Source organism: Nematolebias whitei, chromosome 7, assembly GCF_014905685.2.
Source record: "Nematolebias whitei isolate Nwh7 chromosome 7, NemWhi1, whole genome shotgun sequence".
In the NCBI taxonomy this organism is placed as follows: domain Eukaryota; kingdom Metazoa; phylum Chordata; class Actinopteri; order Cyprinodontiformes; family Rivulidae; genus Nematolebias; species Nematolebias whitei.
In genome coordinates this window covers 33,956,448-33,977,991 of record NC_056504.1, presented here as the reverse complement: position 1 = coordinate 33,977,991, position 21,544 = coordinate 33,956,448, and the positions used below count along the sequence as shown (strand labels likewise).

Sequence of the window (21,544 nt, the reverse complement as noted above, 5' to 3'; positions counted from 1 at the left end):
GAGTTAGAGTTGTTTTGTCTGAACTAAGTGGAGCCTGCAGGACCATGGAGCCTGTGTACCTGATAAACTTCAAAACCCCTAAGTTGGAAAGCTGAGTTGTCTTGACCTCACCTTTTCTGATAAAATATAAGTTGATGCTCCTTTCTGCTGTCCATGGGCAGACCTTGTGATCAGGGCATCGTGTAACATATTGTATCCCTGTTTTCAATTGCTGCTCCCCATGCAAGGATTAAACCTTGGTTGTAAAGGTCTTCTCGCATCCTGTGTGGTTTATTTGATAAATGAGTTTATGTAGGATAATTAAGTTATCCAACTGCGATCCTTAGCAAACATTAACAGCCAAGTCTAAGGCAAACAGTGACCATATATCTTAGCAAAGAAGACAAGAGACTGCCAAAAACAGTGAATATATAAACCAGAAAGGTTGATGAGTAAAATATTACAGGTGTGCTGATTACTAACATAATATTGATGGTTTGACAAGCTCTGCAAACGAGAACTATCGGGAGCATCTAGTGGCCTTAAAATAACAGAAATAAAACTCAAAACATCACTCAGCATAAGGCAAATAATCAAAATGAATCTAACTCAGAGGGATTTTAAATAAAGGTAAAACAAGAAAGAAGAAACACAAACTAGAACAAACAAACAACTCAGAACCATGACGCTTCTACTCTTTAAGCTGCATTTGTTCAGGTGTAATTACCTCACAGTTTGCTTCCTAACCAGATAAGTCTGCTATCAGTCGCAATATTCATCATCATCATCATCATCAGATCTTCAGTTTCGTTTTCATTAATATATTAATGATACTGCCCATATTGGACTATGGGCTGAGTGAACATTTTGTGTCATATTAAAACTCAATAACAGACAGATAAACTGCTGGTGAGGTACCATTTAAATTCCACATTAATATTCAAGCGAGGAGTTTCTGGTTTAGAGCTAAATAATTCAAAACTCTCTTACTTTGAATTTCTTTTTTTTTATATTATGGATTTATTTCATGGCGTCTTCCCCACATGCTGGTTTTAGGTCATCTGTTTTCATCGCTGCATTTTCTATCCTTTGCTCTGCTCCACTCCCCCAATCCATTTCTTCTCTCCGATGCGTCAGTTCACTCTCGAAGCCCTTGAACGCTGCCTCTAATGGCTTCGTCTCAGGGAATTTCTGTCTTTCTTCATGGGGTCAGACCATCTTCTACCTAAAGCTCAGCGTAGCATCACTCTAATCAAAAGCAGCACTACTTCTAAGTAGCATAAAAAACACTTAAGGATGCATGCCGTACCTTTGAAAAGACGCTTTTAGGTCTGCTGTTTTGACCCAACGCACGCGAACGCAGCATTTAAACCACAAGTTCACTCTCTAAAAGAAATATTGATATTTTCCTTCCATATAGTACCATTATAGATTTACGTTTTACTTTGGTAATCGAAATGGCGTGTAAAGTCTCACGCACACACCCTTGTGCAAACTTTCTCTGCTGGATTTTATAGGGAGTCACAGGAGAGGCCGATGTGCTGACAGTAATCTAAAACAGGCTGCAAAGTGTCTTTGTCTTCGATGACAGTTTGTTTTGGCATTCACAGGGGAAGTCGTACGTGTTTGACCAGGTCTTCCCGACTATCACCACACAGGAACAAGTCTACAACGCCTGTGCCAAGCAGATTGTCAAAGGTGAGTCACATCAGTGGCATTTTGTCTCTCGTCTCCGAGATGCACGATTGACACAAATGCTGACGGAGAACACGACAGCAGACCTTGCATTATCACATCCTCTGCAGTCTTGATCTCTATATTGACTTTGTCAGTTCGCACCTTAGTCACGTGTAGCAGTAGCAGCTCCTCGCAAGCAGCAGAAAAAACTATTTCCATGCCATGATGCTGTCGCACCTCCTACAAGTACGTGAGTGAATTAGATGAAGATGACTAGATTAAAATGCTGCATTCTTTAGTGGTACACTGCATGCATAACTTTTAGACAAATGGGCATTCTGGCTCAGTCTTTTCTTCCATCTGCCTGCTCTGAACCACATAACCTTGAGTCGTTATTGAATTTAATCATTTTCAGGTGATGTAACGTTTTGGTAATGAGGGGTGGGTGTGGCTTAAAGTGATAAATACATGATATGTTCATGAAGTAAATACAGCAGGGTACACTTTGAGGTTTGACTGAAACTGAATAGTCAGAAATTGTTAAATGCTTTAGGTGTAACATTTTGTTTTAAATAAAATAAAAAACCTGTGCCCACTATTGTCCATGTTCTTGTCATACAACTCACTTGGATTTTTCAGGAGAACAAGTGGTCTCACACACATACACAGACACATTCTTGCATTTGTGACTTGTGGGGACTTTGCATTGACTTCCATTCATTTCTATAGTTTAACCCTGACCCTTACCCTAAACCTAACTATTACCAGTACATGCCTAACCCTAACCCTAACCCATCCACAATTCATAACTTAGTCCTAACCCTAAAACCTAACCCTCCAACAAGACTTATCCTTGTACTGAAACTTGTACTGAGTTGTACTGAAACTGTATTTTACTGAATACAATTCAAGTACTGTGTTGTATTATTTACAAAATTTTATTACATCTTATTAAAAAAAAAATCTGAAAGTAATACATTGAGGTCTTTTTAGTTCCCCCAAAACATTGTTCCCTGAAATCTCTTTCAGCACATTCGTCTCGTCTTTTGTCTTTTTATCTCCCCTTCAGTTTGTAGCTATTGTCTTGCATATTTTTAGCATTTAGCTGCAGCTTGCTAATGAAGTTTTTAGCAACAATTTTGCAGACTTTAGCTTTTAGCCATGGTTTTGCCCATTTTAGCTTGTAGATATTGGACTTTTCCCCACAATAATACACCTCTTTGAGCATCATTTAGGAAGCTGCTGCAGCACATGTTGACTGAAACAAGATTAAAAAACAAAGCTGACAAAATGCCACAAGTAGTTATTGACAAACAGGAACTAAACTAGTCACTGGTTATTTTGTAATGACTCAAGCCCTTGTCTTATTGTCATTTTGTGTTTCTTTTAAAAGTAAAAATGAACAAATTACAGCAGTTGTAGTTTGTAGGCTTTCCGAATGTCTGAAAACAAGTTATTAAACGTTCAAACTTAATAACAGTGTAAATTAAACCGTAACCTATGGAAATAACTGTTTCTTGATCAAATAAAAAAAGAATAGCACGTTGAACTTGATCATCATTTAGGCTTTATTAACATTTTGTGTTCATTGAAAGCATTATGTTTGTTCAACAATTACATGAATCCCTGAAAATTCAACTTGCAGAATATTTTTTCGCTCAGTGGTGTAGTCACCAGAAAGCTTTGGATCAAATCGAACCAACACCCTGAAGCTGAAAAGTCTTTTTTTTTTTTTTACTTCTTTTCTTATTTTGTACACCTCATTTCTTTCTTGTTAAGATCTTGTTTTTCTTCAAAGCATTGAACTTCATTGAACTATTTCCAGATAGAGCATGAGAAAGATTGGTTACGAGCTGGGAGATTGCCATGTAGGCTGAGGGAAGATTAAATAAAAAGACACGACAGGCTAAAAGCACGAGGTTGGAGAAGTTCAAAGTGTAGGCACTGAGTGAAGACTGAGACTGGAGAGTTGTCAGGAGGAAAAAAGCAGGGGGAGCGACATCAGAGATACCAAGTTTCAGAAGACATTTCTCTTGTTTATAGTCTTTCTGAGTGTCTGTCTCTTTTTAATCTTTTTTTTTTTTGTGGGTGGTCTCGCTCTTACGCTTTCTTCTCTCAGTTTGATATCTTTTGTTATAGCCATCTAATCTTCTGCTGCCTCTGCATCCTGAGAGCTCAGGTTTTATCCTTTGACTCTTTTTCCCCCCCTCCATCACATTGTTTTGGTCTCAATCCGACTTGTGTGAAAGCAGAACAAGACAAGCTGCTGAGCAGAGAGCTGTGATATTCGCCGAGCATCCGGGGAAGACGTGGAGGGAAACGGGGTTCTGCTCGGTTCCAGCTGAGAGGTTTTCTGATTTGTTCGTGGTCAGCTCACCTGTGGCTGCCAGCCTCTCAGCATGATGTTTTTCTTTGGCCGTTTGGCTTTTACTGCCTGGTTTTATGGGTCTTTGTCAGCGTTATGACGTTCGACAATGTGCTTCTTTATTACGGCAACTGGCGACACATTGTTGTTTGTCCTGTGGCTCCAAATGAATGGAGAGAATAATCTATTTGTAGCTGCTTGAAGCCCCGGTGAGTGGCTCCTGGTGATGCTAAAAGCTTCAGGTAGTTGTTGTTTATTGTGCACAGTCACAACAGGTATTTCACCACCCACTCAAGCCTCAATACTATACGCTCCGCAGTGTACAATTTTTATGAGGCTCAATTTGTATCAGAAGTGAAAGATATTTGTCTCTGCATGTCTTGTTTATACAGCTGATGCCAGTAATGCAGACACTTAAGATGCCATTTTTTCATTATCAGGTAAATTTCCCTGATTCCCCCATCTAACATATGTTTTCCTCTTTCTTCTCATATTAGATGTGCTTGGGGGATACAATGGGACTATCTTTGCCTACGGGCAGACTTCTTCAGGAAAAACACACACCATGGAGGTATAGTAGTGTTAAATATTTCAAAAGGAAGACCTCCTGTTGTTGTACACCCTTCCATACAACCACAGTCCTTTTTATATTTTTGTAATCCTCCTCCACCTACAATGGCTGTACTGTAAACCCATTTCCAACATTTTTTATCTTTCACTACAGCCATGTGTGGGAACTCACATCCTTTGTAACTCTGGTTGTCGCAAGTCAGAATCCACCTTGTTCTCCGGTTTTAAACCTTCCTCTTTGCTCAATTTGCCCGAGGCTCAAGATTTATTCCACGGTTCATTCAAGATTTATACTTATTTTGTCTCATTCCTTTTACAGGGGAGCCTTCATGATCCACAGGCGATGGGAATCATTCCTCGGATCGCCCAGGACATTTTTGAACACATATTTGCCATGGATGAAAACTTGGAGTTTCATATTAAGGTACGTGAGCGATTTCATCTGCCACTGTTCATCTGTGCATTTGCACTTTTACACACAGTCTGTGTGAATTAATTTTAAAATCCTAACAAGCATCAATAAACCAGTGTCTTATTACTAATATTTAACTGCAATAATTATATTCAAATCAAGAGAAAAGACCATTACAGTACTGAGCAGCATCTTATAGTAAATGAAATGTCAATTCCAATACAGTAGTCCCTCGCTACTTTGCGGTTTGTTTATCGCGGACTCGCTCAATCGCTGTTTTTCAAAATAAGACTGGACATGACACACAATTGGCTGATTGATGGGTGAGTCGCATGATCAGCATGGAATTTTTATTTAAAATAAATTATTTAAAAGTATTTAGCACCTGCTGCACCTTTGTGAAGCACGTACTGCAGGATAACCTTCCTTCTGCAGCTGATCAGCTGTTCACTGTGCAGAACAAAATAGTGGGCGTGGCCAAGAACGCTTGCAAGTGGCTGAGAGCAGAGGAGGCAGAGACAGGAAAATAATGACATTCTGTACTCTTTTAGAGCGTTTAGAGTTTAGAAACATTGTTTAGAAGATTGCAAGAGTGTGGGAAGGCTTTAAAATGCCTTTATATATACATATATAAATAAACTACTTACTACTTGTAGTACTATTCCTATTTCACAGTTTTTCACTTATCGTGGGTCTTCAGGGTACGGATCCCTCGAGATAAACGAGGGACTACAGTACTCACAATTTGATTTTCTATTTGCCTTCCTGCAAATCAGCTGTTCTATGATTTTAGCTTTTAAAAAAATAAATAAATAAATTTCATTAAATTTTTTACAGGTTTCGTACTTTGAGATCTACATGGAAAAGATCCGGGACTTGCTGGATGGTATGTGTATGCACTGAAGCTGTGAGAACAGTACTCACGTTTTGATAACCCTGCACAGTTCTGTGTTGTACAGATGAGGATTTAAAGCTTCACAGTTACACTCAGGAGCATCAGGGGCTACATATGAAGTGGACGGCAGGCAGTAATTAAACTCGAGCCACTGCTTGAGTCTGCCTTTAGTGTTTATTTTTGTCCATCGTAATTCAAACATATTCTAAAACTAGACTTATTTCAATATTGTTAAAATTTTCAGGAGAAATGAGCTATGAAAGCATTGTATTGACAAAAATGTTAAATGAAATAACTATAAAGTGATTGATTAACTTTAATTAAACTAAAATTAACAACTTTATGTATTATCACATGGCTTTGCCGATCTGTCCCAGTCATTTGTTTACACGCTGCTGGTCGTATAGTCTTATCACTAAGAAATAATTACTGTGTAAACTTGCGTTGAGCCCTGGATCAAGAGTTGTATTCAGCTATCCTGGGATTACTTCTTTTATGGACCCAGTGATCTGAACCTCCATCTGTATGCAGGAGAGTTAGAGGCGGAAGAACATTTACACCATGAGCAATAAAAACGTCAACTACCAGCTAGACAAATTAAGGCAGCAAACAGAAAACCACTCCCAGAAGGAGAAGTTGTTGAGGGAGAAATAGCAAGGTCATAAAACAAACAAAACTTCTCTTAAAAAAAACCAAAAAAACTCCTAATACTGTTTTGCAGTGAAATTTCTCTCAGCAAACCAGGACCATTAGAAATGATAAATACAGAAGTGTGAGGGTGTGTTTTTTGCAAACACTATATTTTGTCCACTCAAACTTGCAGGAATGTGTTTAACCTCTCCATGATATTGTCAAAAATGTATTAGATTTAAAAGAGAGTGCAGTTCTATAATGTTGTTTAATGCAACATAAACAGAGGCTGACTCACAAATTTGAAGGGAATATGATTAGTTCACAGAGCCCTAGACACACACATGCACACACACACACACACACACACACGCACACACACAACGAGTAATACCTTGAATAAAAAATGATCCTCTCTTCTTTTTCCCCTCATGCATTCAGTGACTAAAAACAACCTGTCAGTGCATGAAGACAAATACAGAGTTCCTTATGTGAAGGTGAGTCAACTCCAGATATAATCCAGCTTGGCAGCAGATTATAATTTTTCTCTATTGTAATGCTGTTCTTGGTGAAGGTGTAAGCATAAATCAAAGGGTGCTGGAAGCGAAGAGGCCGAGATGCTTGTGCCATCACTTTACTCTCCCGTCACACTCAGTTTTTAGCCCTGAAACTCTGTCCTTGTTTATTCATCCCTGCACTCACACGCTCACAAGGTAAACTAAAGCAAGCAGCTATAAAACTGTGACATTCATACAGTTTTATACATGTTTTTAGTACTGAAAATTGTCCTTAGTTTATTTGCAAAAGCCATGTTTTAGTTAATATGATGTTCTTGATGAAAAGATGATGCTGCATTTAACTGCAGTTGTGCCTTAAAACTATTATTTCTGCTACCAATGAGGTGATTAACATGAATCTTATTTTGGGGAGCTTCAAGCTGAACTCAGTAAGGAGCGTGTTAGCATAGCCAAGCTAAGCAACAAACAGCAACGGTTTTGTTTTCAGTCTCAGGAAGCATTTGCTGGATGTTGGCTTACAGCATTAAACACATTAAAGTGATCAACAAATCCTCTCATTAGTTCTTAGCAATTATTCGTTAATCTAACTCTTTTTTTTAATTTTTTATATAAATTAGCAGTTAGCAAGGCTTTTATATTTGTTCACACTTTGTTGCACTTTAGTGGAAAATACAGTTTGTCATTTTCTGTCAGAGATGATAAGATTGAAATCCTTCATATATGTCAGGGCTATTCAAGTGGCGGCCCACAGGCCGGATCACTTCAGTCCGGCCCATTAATGAGGTCATAAAAACTAATAATAGAATTTTATTTTGGTGGGGGATGGGGGGTTCTGGGTTTGGGTTCTGTTATTGCATTTATGATTCAATGCAATAAAACAAACAAATTTAAAAGATAACAGCTCATTGTAAAACTTGGTTTATTTACATAATGACTTTAACGGCTGGATGTCCGGCCCCTGAGCTGCTGGCTTTCAGTAACTGTGCATCCCTGAACAGTTTTGTTCAATCGCCCTGATATGAGTTGAAAGTTAAAGGTAAAATCAGTAAGATAGTAGCTTTAAGCTTGTATTCCACCAGGCTGCGACTGCACACGTGGTGAACATTCATTCCAGAATGTCTCTTGATATTTTCAGGGGTTCTTGGTTTCCTTGCTTGAGTTGTAGAGGAACCGTAGACTTGATGCTTGAACTTGAACATATAAAAAAAAAAAAGTGTGACAAACTCTGAGTGACTCACAGAGTCATTGCAGGCATCTTGAACCATCTCAAGAGAGTTTGAGTTTTATTTTATCTTTTGCCGCGGGCTCTCCTCAGATAGAAAACATGTCCACGTCTAATAAAACAACTGGTCCAAATCGTGTGATAAGTGTAGTTCAACAGGTCAAATCCTAAACCTTGGAGCAGCTGCCAAAGTCTGTACAACGTGGCCAGAGGTGGACAACAAAACAATGTGCACAGCCCAGATGACAGTTTTTGAAGCCGTAAACACAAAAATAAGGTGTGATTTTCACAAATTGGCTGTGGAAACAACCTGCACGGCCTGCTGGTCCCTTGGTTCCAAATACTCAGAATTCAGTTAGACTGCAACAGAAGTAGAAATTACTTGTGATACTGAGTTAAAAATGAGTTGCTAACTAGTCTCTAACATTTACAGCCTACTGAGATAACACCTTTATAACAGATAAGCAGCTGCATACAAAAACAACTCAACCAGAACATCCAAGTACACTTTTTTGTACACATTGCGATGAGAACTGCGTCTCCCTACCTCCACGCCATAGTCAGTAAAAGAACAGTCAGTGATTTGTAAACCATTTCTAAAAGAGGTCTGTTTGGTAATAAGGACTATTAACCAAACAGCTTATAATAAGTAGCTGAAGTGAGTAAGACATCATATATTAATGTAATAAACTTCTGTATTGTATTAAGGGCTGCACAGAGCGCTTCGTCACCAGTCCAGAGGAGGTGATGGATGTGATAGATGAGGGGAAGGCCAACCGTCACGTCGCTGTCACCAGTGAGTCACATCGTTGATCTTCCTGATGGTCAGACACTCACCAACACTTAATGTCAAACATATTTTCAGTGGGAAAAAAAATGCAGAGTGAGAATCTTTGATTTCTTCTGTTTGTAAGTGAATTAAATTATAATAAATTTAAAAAAAAGACAGTCATCTTTTTTTCTTCTTTTTTCATATTTTGCTCTAGACATGAATGAACACAGTTCCCGCAGTCACAGCATCTTCCTCATAAACATCAAACAGGAAAACGTGGAGACGGAGCAGAAGCTGATCGGGAAGCTGTACCTCGTTGACTTAGCCGGAAGTGAGAAGGTAAGATTACAATGATAGACTTTAAAACTCTTAAACCAGATTTTGAAACTCAGATTTATTTTTAGATATTGATAAAACTAGATAAACAACTTGTTTTAGTCTCCCAACCCTAAAGATATCTCAACCTCTTCCCCAGTGAACAGATTTATGTTGGACATTGTGGAACCATAAAGACTAAGTTTTATTTTTCAAGTGTTAATTAGTCCATCATTTGTCCATAACATTAGAGTTTGTGTTTGATCACTTTACAAAATTCAGTTGTTTTTATTTTTTGAAAAATATATTGCAAAGAAATGTACACAAACAAATAAAACAACTGGGAAACATTAACATATTTGCAGCTCCAAAGGATTCTTCTTCTCCGAAGTTTATTTTGAAGGGAACCTGAGCCAGTTTACCCCATGGACAGAAAAGATGTCCCACTCTGAAGTAGTTGGGGAAAATACATTAGAGACACATCTCTCACATCTTCTAGCTCTTGGATAGCAGTATAGGAAAATATGGAACAGTGCTCCCAGAGAGGAGCAGAGACCTGTATACTCTGGACAGATGCTGACAGCTGTGTTTTGTTGCTTTTAAGTGCTGATGGTGCATCTGTAAGTTGTCTTGTGGGACAACAGAGAAGTGGATCTTTTCCGCCAACATCTTATGGTTTGGTACAAAGTATCACGGCTGGGAGTAAACAGGAAAATGTTGTACGCTTTAGAAAATGCTTTGATGGGACAACTTTCTCTCTGCTATAATTAAAATCCTTTTAATCTGGCTCTAATTGGATCCCGTGACGATCACGGCTCTGGACGACTTGCCTTTCCTACTAAAACTAACATTCTGGGAGACATTTTCATGAAGTCAAACTTCATCTGATGTCTTTTGAACTTACTCTGGAAAAAAAAATTACTCTGTCTTTAAATTTTTACTAATTCAATATTTAAAAAATCTATGGCAAAAAGTCAATTTACAGTTTTCCCAACAAGCCTAATTTTGACTCAACTAAAACATTTTACCTTCCATAATTTATTTATTAAAGTTTACATATTTTCCATTAAACTGCACTCTTTATTCTGCTGTATGCTGTCTACCACATATTTTGTTTGTTTTTCCTGCTCCTTGTAGCAGTTGACTGTAACTAAGTGCCTGTTAATGTGTGTGTGTTATAGCGCTTGCTTTTATAATGTGTTGGTTTCTTTTAATTGGTGCGTGTTAGCAATGCCTGGGTAATAACCATGATTTTCAAGTTCAGGTTCAAGTTATTGTAATTTCTATCACATGTGGTACATGAGGTGGAACTAAATTATGTACTCAGTGTCCCAGTTACACCCAAAAATAACAAAAATATAAAGTATAAAAACAAATAGCATATAAGGATCTTAGATATACACTAAATGAACGCTAAATGGTATGCTAAAAGAGCTAAGATATACGCTAAATACTAATGTTGTAGTACTCAAGACCGGTCTCAAGACCAAGACCATCAAAAAGTGGTAAAGACCACTTTTTGATGGTCTTGGTCTTGTCTTGGACTCAACCACATTTGGTCTCAGTCTTGTCTCGATCTCGGACATTGAGGACTCGGGATTTTTATTTCAAGACCAGTCAAGACCACAACTGTGGAAATATTACTAAATTGCCAGAATACTTTCCAGTTTATTTGTTAACATCTTTGTTTTTATTGGATGCAAAATGTACTGGTTCAAATCCAAGTGATAACATGACTCATTGCTAACTACATGTTTTTGTGTTACCACTGTCACACCCACCCCCTTTCACTCGCACGAGGTTCTGTACCAACAGAACAATACAGACAACAGAATATAATGTCACAACCAGGGGTGAAAGTAAGATGGTACGGTCCAGTACTGCGTACCACTAAAAGATTCTGTACCGGTACGCAGTACCTTGAAGAGAGGGGAGTGGCTGTCTGCTGTAAAGCCTCATTCAGAACCAGTCATGGCTGCACTTTGGGTCAGAATAGATTTGCTAGCAATAAGTGGTCTAAAACATGATTTAATCAGTTAATAAATAACTTTTTTTTTTCTAATTTCTAATAATTTCTTAACTGTTGGTGCTCTGCTGGAGCCTCATTTCTCTACCGGGTGGCTGTGGCTGAGTGGTTAGAGCAGTCATCCTCCAATGCGAGAGTTGGGGGTTCGAATCCACCAGCAGTCACATGCCGAAGTGTCCCTGGGCAAGACAATGAACCCCTCATAGCCTCTGATGTGTGTCCCATCGGTATATGAATGTGATCTAAAGCACTGATTAGTCTCATTAGAATGATTTGTTCAATTAGCTTTGTAGAGATCTAGTGCTGTATGAATGGGTAAATGAGGCACAGATTGTAGTGTAAAGCGCTTTGAGTATCTTGAAATAAGATAGAAAGGCGCTATATAAGTACAGTCCATTTACCGCGGTGAAGTTAATTTTACGTTGGACGTTGGACATTCGAGCTCCGTGGTTTCAGCGGTGTGTTTTTCTCATTCGATCCGAAGCAGGCAGTCGGATTTCGGGATTAACCTGTATAAATAAAGGTTGAATGAATTTTTTTAAAAGTGACCATCAATACATGCTGTCATTTTCATTCTAAGGCCTCCTGATGCTGATTTTTACAAGTCCTGTCTGCTTGTTATATAAAAGCTTTCACCAGTCTTTGTTACACACAGAGAGATAAGGTTAACATCTTGTTTTTCCAAATCCTGTTTTTGTGACACCTTTCCCATGCGCCTTGGAAATTATACTTAAATAATGAGGCGCATTGTCTCATCTTTGTGTATTTGTGTCAGGTCAGTAAGACGGGTGCAGAGGGAGCGGTGCTGGATGAGGCCAAGAACATCAACAAGTCCCTGTCGGCACTGGGGAACGTCATTTCAGCGTTGGCTGAAGGAACGGTACGGTGGAAAAATGTTCTGCACTCCCTTTAATCTGTCGGAAGCTGTCTAAAGACCTGCCTTCTTCATTATTTGTCTTAAACAGATAGCTCATGCTTGTTGTCTGAACCAGGTGAACAATGGGCCAGAAGTGTTAGAGCAACCCAAATATAGTATAATTTAAAATCAGTTACATCACCAGTGCTATGAATCCAGGCAGTTATGGAAAATCCTTAAGCCTACTTTAAATGAACCATTTAGGTCTATTAATTCTAATATTAGAAATAGTTAATATTACTATCTTACCTCTTAACTGCAGGTACAATAGTTCAACATAAAGACTAAAAATGAGGTTAAAAGTGAACTAGTTTATGTCGGAATGTTTTATATTTTGTCACCGAGAGTGCAAAGCTAACAGCATAGATTAGGCACGCTAGATGAAATATTAACGGCTCCATATTTTATTTAACAGAGCCATAATCTTTAACTTATCATGCATGAACATTAATCTATGCACCAGGTTTAAAAAAGGGGACTTTTGACTCTCGGGTCAAATCAGTGACACGTGAGCTGGTTTTCTGCCCCGTTTAATCAATGAGTCTCTGTGCTGTGGCAGTTGTAATACGATCCATTTGTCCCCCATGCTGTGGTCCTCTGAGGGCCCTCATATTAAACGTTTACCATCTCCTCTTAAATAAAGCTCAGAGAACTCATAAACCTACTGGAAGGGCTGACAGATTATAAAAGCTTCACCAGCGTGTGAAAAACATTCATTCCTTATCCACCGATCAAGGCCGCACTCTTTAAAGCACACTTCAGAGGTTAAACTAGTAATTCTGTGAACGATGTGGCAGAAATAGAGCAGTCTTTTCTTTTATTCCTCTCCGCTGCTGCTTACAACACACATTTCAAAGGAAGGCATGGTGGAGCAGCAATTCAGAACGTCTTTGAGCCTTATCTACCTCTCCGTCTTTTTTTGTGCCTCGTTTTTCAATCGTGAAACTCCATCCTTCCTTTTGTAGAAATCCCACGTGCCGTATCGTGACAGCAAAATGACTCGCATCCTTCAGGACTCGCTTGGCGGGAACTGTCGCACCACCATGTTCATCTGCTGCTCCCCCTCCAGCTACAACGACACCGAGACCAAATCCACGCTGATGTTCGGCCAACGGTAACGTGAATCTGTGTAAAGTAGCCCTGAGCTGCTGCACGACGACACACTCGGCGCCTTCGACTGGTTTACAATCGCTCCAGCGTCGCCTCGACCCACACACAGCTGCTGGCTCCTTCTTCAAATCTAATTAGCAAGATGTGGTCCGCTTTCCAGCTTTCACTACGTCTTACTCGAAGAAACAGAAAAATTGTTGTGTTTTGATTCTCTTGCTATGAATTTTGGACAAAATCCAGAATAAAGGGTGCGACACACATTTGAATAAGAAAAAAGATGAAGTATAAACACAAATTTATTGTCATTTTAATAGAAATTAAAACACCCAGAATGTAACGTCTCTTTGAATTAAGTGCTGTGTTTTGTTTACAATTAAAAAAAATTGTGTTTACAAATGTTCACAACCAATTTAATCTGAAAAACATCTGATATTTGATAGTTGTGCCGTACACACAACATTTCATCTAAAGTCTAATTTGGTGAGAATTTCTCAGATAAGGTTAGTTGTCTTGCTGGTATAAGGAATCTCTTGTTTAAGAACACATTGTTCTCTCGGTGAAGTGTGAAATTAAGTAGCAGACACTGAGCACCATGGCTTCATAACAATGAGTGCTTCTTTTCAATGATAAGAGCAGAAAAAGACACTCCATCATCTTAGAATTTGTACAATCGTTATGTTTCAGTGTGACTGTTTCAAGCGGTCTGTTGCACTGAGGACCCTGCAGCCTCCTCCTCTTCCTCTGTGCCGCCAAACTCTGTTTGCTAAAACCCAATTTGCATACCAATTAATGAGATGCAGGACCATCTTCAATGAGCAGCCATAGCCTGAGCGTCACACTTTCCTTTTCCTCTTTTTTTTTTTTTCCTGTATCTTTTCCACTTTTGCACTCTCCTCCTACCTTTCCATCCTAATCTGTCACGCTCGCTCCTTCTTTTCTCCTGCTGTCTCCCTCCAATTAGAGCCAAGACCATTAGGAACACGGTAACAGTGAATCTGGAGCTCACAGCAGAGCAGTGGAAGAAGAAGTACGAGAAGGAGAAGGAGAAGAACAGGTCAATGAAGGAGACTATCCAGCGTCTTGAATCTGAACTGACCTGCTGGAGGAATGGTAATATTTGACGCAGATCTTTTGAGTTTACATGTAATTATCATTTCCTACCAGGAATCTGAGAAAGTGGCAGCTGTGTTAAATGTCAGACTAGAGAAATTGTGTTCCCTGCCAAAATGCAGTGTGAACGAATGCATATTGCAGAGGAACTTGCTGAAAAACTTAGCTAAAAAAAATGCTGAAATGTTGCTAAAATTGAATAACAAGCCTAAATTAGCAGAAGAAAGCAGAAAGAACACATATTTTCAGAATTTGGTTTAAATAAGCAGAAATGAGCACAAAAATTAAGAAATTATATAAAAATGCTGAAATTTGCAAAAGTAACTGAAAAGTAGCTGAAAAGGCAGAAAGAAGCTTAAACTACCAGAAGCGGAAAGACCTGAAATGAGCTAAAATATATATATATATATTTTTTTTTTAAAGTGGAATTAACTGAAAAAGCTTAAATTAGCATAAAAACAGCTATATAGTAGCTGAATTAGAGATAATGCTGAAACTTGCAGAAACAAGTTGAAATTAGCAGAATCACAAAAATGTTGTAGTTAGCAGAAAGAATCTGAAAGGAGCACAAAACAGTTGAAAATAGCTGAAAATAGCAGAAAAAAATGTTTTAATTTGCCCAAGGAAGCTGAGAGAAGCTGAACCAGAACAAAATGTGAAAGGAGCAGTAAAAGGTTGTAAATAGATCTAAAGATTTGAAGGATGAAAAATGAGCTCAGTTCATTGTCTATGAGGAAAAATGGCACAAAAGGCTAAATATTTCAAAAAGGTAAAGCTGCTCCAATACCAAAAGTCATAGCAGGATTGTCCTGGAAGAGCTGAACGTTTTGATATATGATTCTTTGAAACTGCTTCATAAGCATTCACACTATTAAATATATTGCAGGCTTCTGGATGGACTGCTGTGAAACTGTGCAAAATATAAATAAAAATAGAAGCTGTGAAATACCACGAACACTTCAGCCACAGTAATTTGTTTTCCCTGGATGTTGGAAAGCCATGAGTCAGAGTGCAATTTAAGCTGCAGTGCAACATCTCTGCAGCAGATGGGCGCCTTGCTTTCAGGTCAAACTCTTATATTTTGTCTTTGCTGCGACTCTAACCCTGAACAAGAGTCTTGAATGTTAACACATCCCTGCCCCCAGTTCTTGATCTCCAGAGGATCAGTTAAATGGCAAAAAGTGATTGTTTTTTTATCCTGACTTCAAGAAATAATAAAAAAGTAAAACAACTGTTTTGTTACTGGGATGTTACAAATTTTATGATGCATCCTAATGTTGCATCATTATGTTTAAATTAAATATACTAAACACAAAATTAGCATGAGGTCATTGTTGATTATTTGTCACATTTAAAAGTCTTCAAAAGGCTAAAATCTTCATTTCTTTAACATGCTTAAAGTAGTGTAGGATTTTTATTATAGAGGCATGTCTTTATTTCTATATTTCTCTGAGTAATTTGTCAGTCCAAACCATTTTCCTAAAGTCTTACAATCAGGTTATTTGCAATTTCTGTTGAAATGTTCTTGTTGATTTTGAGTGAAATACAAACATATGTCAGACATTTGCAAAATTCAAAGTAGGGATTAAATAAAAGAAACTACTAGCTCAACAGTAAAATGGATCACTGTATTTTAAACATAATTTAGACCATATTTGACTAAATATGCAACTGAAATGAAGGAAAGGTGTGTTACACAGTTATAATCATTGATATGTCTGCTAATCGCTGCTAAATAATTAGTTTATAAAGGAACCCCAGGTTACCAGTGTCATTCTGCTACAGAATGAAACATAATACAATGTATTTGGACAAATAAATTGCTAAAGGTATCTTTACCTGTTGTCACAAGAAGATACAATAAAAAAAAAACTCAGGAGGCTCTCGTTACTTTTGATCAAAGTTACTGGGAGCCTTTTCAAACTGACTATAAATCTCACGTGGCTTGAAAGCCGCAGGTCGAGACACACGAGTAAAATGTACAAGAATATTAACAATAACAATAAAGATATTGCGTAATGCTTTTAGTCATAACTGGTGTTGAAGACGGTTCAGGAAAAGACTGCCTCCGCAAAGTAAACCATTCTTTTTTAAGGATGAAGCATTCTAACAAATGAATTTTTCAGCAGCTGGCAGACGTTACTTTTTATTCCACATCGCTGCAGACTTTACCTCTTTTGATCTGATCTGAATACCTGTCAGCAGAGAAACAGGAGGAAAAGACAGCCAAACAGACTTGTTGGACTTGTGCCCAAAACACATAAACACTGCTTTCCTGCTACCTGTGTGTGTGTGTGTGTGTTTTATCAGACTTATGTTTAATACACTTTGTATAATTGGATTTCCCATCACGTTGTACTAAAAATGTCACTGTGGCCAAATTTATGTTCAACGAATCTCCATGTTTTATCACACCGACACGGGTCCATCGCATGTAAAGAAAGGTCATTACATAAAGTGGCTTGTCACATGTCACACCGCAGACACACGTTTCAGTGCGCACCCAAGAAACAAGTGCACGAGGCGCACTTCTTTACTTTTTAATAATTCACTCTCATGCACTTAGATCTGTTTTCGTCTGCCGGACTTCAAATGTCAGGGCTCTCAGTGGTTGTGATGCGTCGACATTCAAATCATGAATCAAACTCGCCTGAATGTAAATGAACTGTAAGCCCATCTTCCCTTAGTGTCCATCAGTGGAAATCATTTTCTTTATTATTGCACCAGCCTTTTCCCTCACTCCTGCCTTTCTTCCTCTCTGTTGTACTCAGAACTTGGTGCTTTTAGTTTCTTGGCAAATCATTTTGATGGCATCTTCGCTCCAATTTCCCTCTCACTGTTCATCGCAGGCCATTTCAGAAAATCCCCGAGGTGACTGCTGTTGACCTCCATCCTGTTTTACATTACCCAGCTCTTTAGTCAAGACTGGCCCAAAGTAAATAACAACCGTCTCATGCAGAGATTTCTGCCTGATAATAATTTTTATGGTCTTCAAGGTAGCTCCATTGCCAAAACGCAAGTAGGACTCATATTTATCTGAATTCTGTTTTATAGCTCTCAGTGCACTTTATAAAATGGGAAACAAGTGCAAACAATTATTACTGGGCCAATTCAGTCTCGGTCAATTCAGCTGAGTTCAATGTCGTTATAGCTTTATAAAAATGATTTGTGAACTCATTTAGCTCATTTAAAGAAGCCAACAGATTGCAACAAATCTCTGATCAGAAAATCTGTAAAAAGCTTTCTAAAGGGTCATCAGAGGTGGCAAGAGTGCTGAAAATTTGTACTCAAGTACAAGTACCGTTACACTGCTTAAATTGTACTCAGTTACAAGTAAAAGAACTGGTGTTGTAAAAAAAATACTTAAGTAAAAGTACAAAGTACTCTTCTCAAAAACTACTCAGAGCTTTAATTACCTTTTAACCAGTTGATGTTTTATTGTGTTGTCATTAGAAGGCATTCAGTTTGATTTACTGTATGTAACAGCTACATTCAAAGTACATTTCTCAGACACTCAGAAGCTCCGTCTTATTTTAGTACCAGGCAAACTGATGGCAGTGACAATATTTAAGCTCTTTGCATACTTAGCCAAATGAATAACATACACATACAAGCAATAAAAAAGCAAATCATACAGCTGTAAAACCTCGTATACTGCAATATGATTTCTGAGATTATATGCTGAAGCTGCTGTCACCGTAGAGATTAAATAAAGTTTGCATCTGGACGTTGTCTTCTTTTCACCTCTGTACATGAAACATTCCTCCAGGTACGGCCACGGACACTCGTCCTCAGCCTTTACCTCGTCATTTTCTCTGTTGACAGTGTTGTCCACTGTCTCCATTTTGGCTTTTTCTCTAAACCTTCGGTCCATAAATGACTCTCTACTCTACGGCAGGGGTGTCAAACTCACTTACAAAAGGGGGCCAAAATTAAAATCCTTTTCAAACTAAGTGAAAGGGTTGTTTCCTGATAACACATTTGAAAGGGTTATTCTCCTGATAACACCTTTGTAAAGAATTCACACAAGACAGAGTGTAAGTTTCTTAAAAAAAGGCCCTCTGCAGAGGTGGGAGTTCTTGCTCGACCAAACGTCAAGAGAAGAAGTCCGACGTTCCGACTGTGACGCTCGTATTTTATTAGGTGGAGGGGAAACAAGGCACAAATCAGCAAATACAAACTTCTCCGATGCAGCGGAGACACAAAATATGATTACTAACAGACAGTTTGATGCGAACACAGGATAGCAGAGTAGCAAGGTCAGAACTAAATAACAGCCATGGTTGTTTAAAACCCAAGGTCTGTGGTCTCAGCACACACGCACATGAGCTGAGAACAAAACTCTGGATGTTTGGGGTTTCAGCTGGACTTCAGTTCACACGGCTGGAGTTTTAAACAAAATAGTAAGAAGTCTAAAAACAGTTTAAAATGATAACATTTTTTAATTTATCCAACACTAAGGGCCGGTTTCAGAATCTACATTAACTCAAATCAGATACCCAGCATCTTTTCTTGGTTGCAGGTTCCTCAACAAAAGTTTGATTGGGTTCATTTGACAATCTCTGTTGCACTTTTGACATCATAATCAAATATTACCTAAACAATTTAAGTGATAAGTATTTTATATTTAAAATATCAAATTGGGGGCCAGACAAGATGTCAACGAGGGCCACATTCGGCCCCTGGGCCTTGAGTTTGACACATATGCTCTGTGGAGTTGTCCTTTGCTTACGGTACTTGGTGTGTTCGCGATCTGGGAGCCTTGTTGGCTACAAAGATGCAGATGAACGGTTTGGATATTAATTCAAATTGCGGCCGTACTCAGTAGCAACTTTTGATTTTAAAAGTAGTGAAGTAGATTACATGGTCGAAATTGTACTTAAGTGTGAGTAAAATTACACACTTGAAATAAATACTCATAAAAGTACAAGTACCCAAAATAAAAATCTACTTAATTACAGTAATGTGAACATTTGTAATTTGTTACTTCCACCCCTGAGGGTCAGCTATAAGCTTTAAAACTCCAAAGAGTGGAGCTGCTGAGCTACACTAACTGGACGGTGCGTCTTCATGAAACCGTGTATATTATAAATAGCCCTCTACTTCCAGTCCACTAAATGCTCAAAGTGACAGGAGCTAAAACAGCTAGCTTCAGACAGCTAGAGGCTGCATAAATGACGAGGATGTGAACTGTGAATCACAAAAAGCCACTCAACAGCAAGCAGAGAATAGAAATATAGAGCTGGGAAGTTGGTCCCCTTCGACTGACATAAATAACACAAGTCTAGGAAAAATAATACAAACCTAGAAAGGACTTTGGTATCCAGGGCAGGTTTTTATGTAGTTGTTGGTTTTGGTGTGGAATTATCCAGCTGGTCTCAATTTAGAGTTAATCTAAATTAATCTGGTGTTAATATGTTACTTGAACTTGGAAGATCTCAGTTCCTCATAATCTGATAAAGTCTTTGCATTCCCATTTTTCAGCATTTATTCCTAGAGGCAAATCATAAACCTTTTTAACGAGCGAGGAAAGCTTAAAAAAATCTAATCCAGAGTCGCCACCGGGACAACTCCTGTGCTTTTAAGCTATTTTCAGTTCATTTTAATTTTCTAATCACCGCACAAGTTATCTCAGGAGGTTTTACAGATAAACACTGATTGTTTAATTAAAAAAAGTTAATTCTGACAGTTTACAGCTGGATGTTTAAAGATCATATCAGACTTTAGACTTACAGTGATATTACAGTGTAGTGTAATGAAGCTGCTCACTCAGTGCTGAAAACAATGACTTTCACGGCTCTTAAAAGTCTCAAACCTGATAATGAAATGCATTTAGGAGTAAGTAAAGGACATGTGAAGATAAAACTATAATCCCTTTTCATGCACCAATCCTTGGGGGTGCATGTGCTCAACTCAAGGGCAACACATTGACAAAAATTAAAGAAATTATTTGTCCCTTGTTTTAGGTGAGAACATTGCTGTTCTTGGGCACCTGAGTGACGAATCAGAAGATACTCCCTTCGCTTCTCCAGACTCCGAGCAGTTGCCTCTTGATTTGAGCAGCCCCTGCACCCCGTGCACTCCCTGCAGCCCTTGTTCTATCGCCTCCTCCATCGTGGTCCACATCTCTGAGGAAGAGCGGCACAAGTACGAGGAGGAGATCCGCAAGCTTTACAAACAGCTGGATGATAAGGTGACGAATGCAGGAAAAGCATGCGTGAATGAATGTGGAGCTGATTACACACCACGGCTGCAGCCGTGTGCACACATGAATACAAAGAGTTTATTAAACATGTATTATTCATGAGAGCATTTAGTTGGTGACTAATGTAGCAGTAGCACTCTTTAGGAAAGTATATCGCTAGCAAATGAGCTGTGTCACTTTTACAGAACATTTAATTTGTTTAATACATTACCTTTATTATTATGGTTCTGTATTATAAAGTGCCTTTACAACACTTTTATCATTTGGCTTTTAATTATAAACTGTGGAGAAACAGCATTTATAGAACAAAAAATTGTTGTATTGTTGTGATCAATATAAATCACAAAAACAATGATTTTTTTTTTAAAGGCCTAAGCGTGAGTAGTGTTGTGACACATACACCTTCATAATTTAGTTTAGCTTACGTGGAGCATTTCTGGATGAATGCAGCTTCTTTTTGCATTGGTTTACACATGATTGTTTTGATAAAGGTGAGAGGTCATAAGGTTTTTGTCTGTGTTGTGTGTGCACACTTGTGTGTATTTGCTTTAGAAACATGTCTTATGAACCACGGGATGAATTTTACTGAAACTACCAAAAAGTACCTGTCTGATGCACCTCTACAGCTACGTAACTTCGGGAACCACATCAACCCAATCCAAGATGACCGCCATGGCTAAGTGAAATTAGCTTATGCAAAAATGCTTCTAACTTAACCAGTTTCACAAATATTGAGCTAAAATTTGGTGTAGTAGTTACTGAGAGTCATTCCAAAATATATATATATATATATAAAAATAATTGTTGGAGTCAACAATGTTC

At 38.3% G+C, this 21,544-nt stretch overlaps 1 protein-coding gene across 1 annotated transcript in view; it reads left to right on the top strand.

Annotated features, from left to right (window-relative positions):
* kif5ab (kinesin family member 5A, b) overlaps positions 1–21,544 on the top strand; it is a 104,554-nt gene that overhangs the window by 31,868 nt on the left and 51,142 nt on the right. Inside the window, exons 2-12 of the mRNA XM_037679817.1 lie at positions 1,590–1,677; positions 4,519–4,592; positions 4,911–5,015; positions 5,841–5,889; positions 6,970–7,025; positions 8,977–9,064; positions 9,255–9,379; positions 12,157–12,261; positions 13,263–13,411; positions 14,369–14,517; positions 20,484–20,710. Coding sequence (XP_037535745.1) covers positions 1,590–1,677; positions 4,519–4,592; positions 4,911–5,015; positions 5,841–5,889; positions 6,970–7,025; positions 8,977–9,064; positions 9,255–9,379; positions 12,157–12,261; positions 13,263–13,411; positions 14,369–14,517; positions 20,484–20,710 — 1,215 coding nt within the window. The remainder of the gene's footprint in view (positions 1–1,589; positions 1,678–4,518; positions 4,593–4,910; positions 5,016–5,840; positions 5,890–6,969; positions 7,026–8,976; positions 9,065–9,254; positions 9,380–12,156; positions 12,262–13,262; positions 13,412–14,368; positions 14,518–20,483; positions 20,711–21,544) is intronic.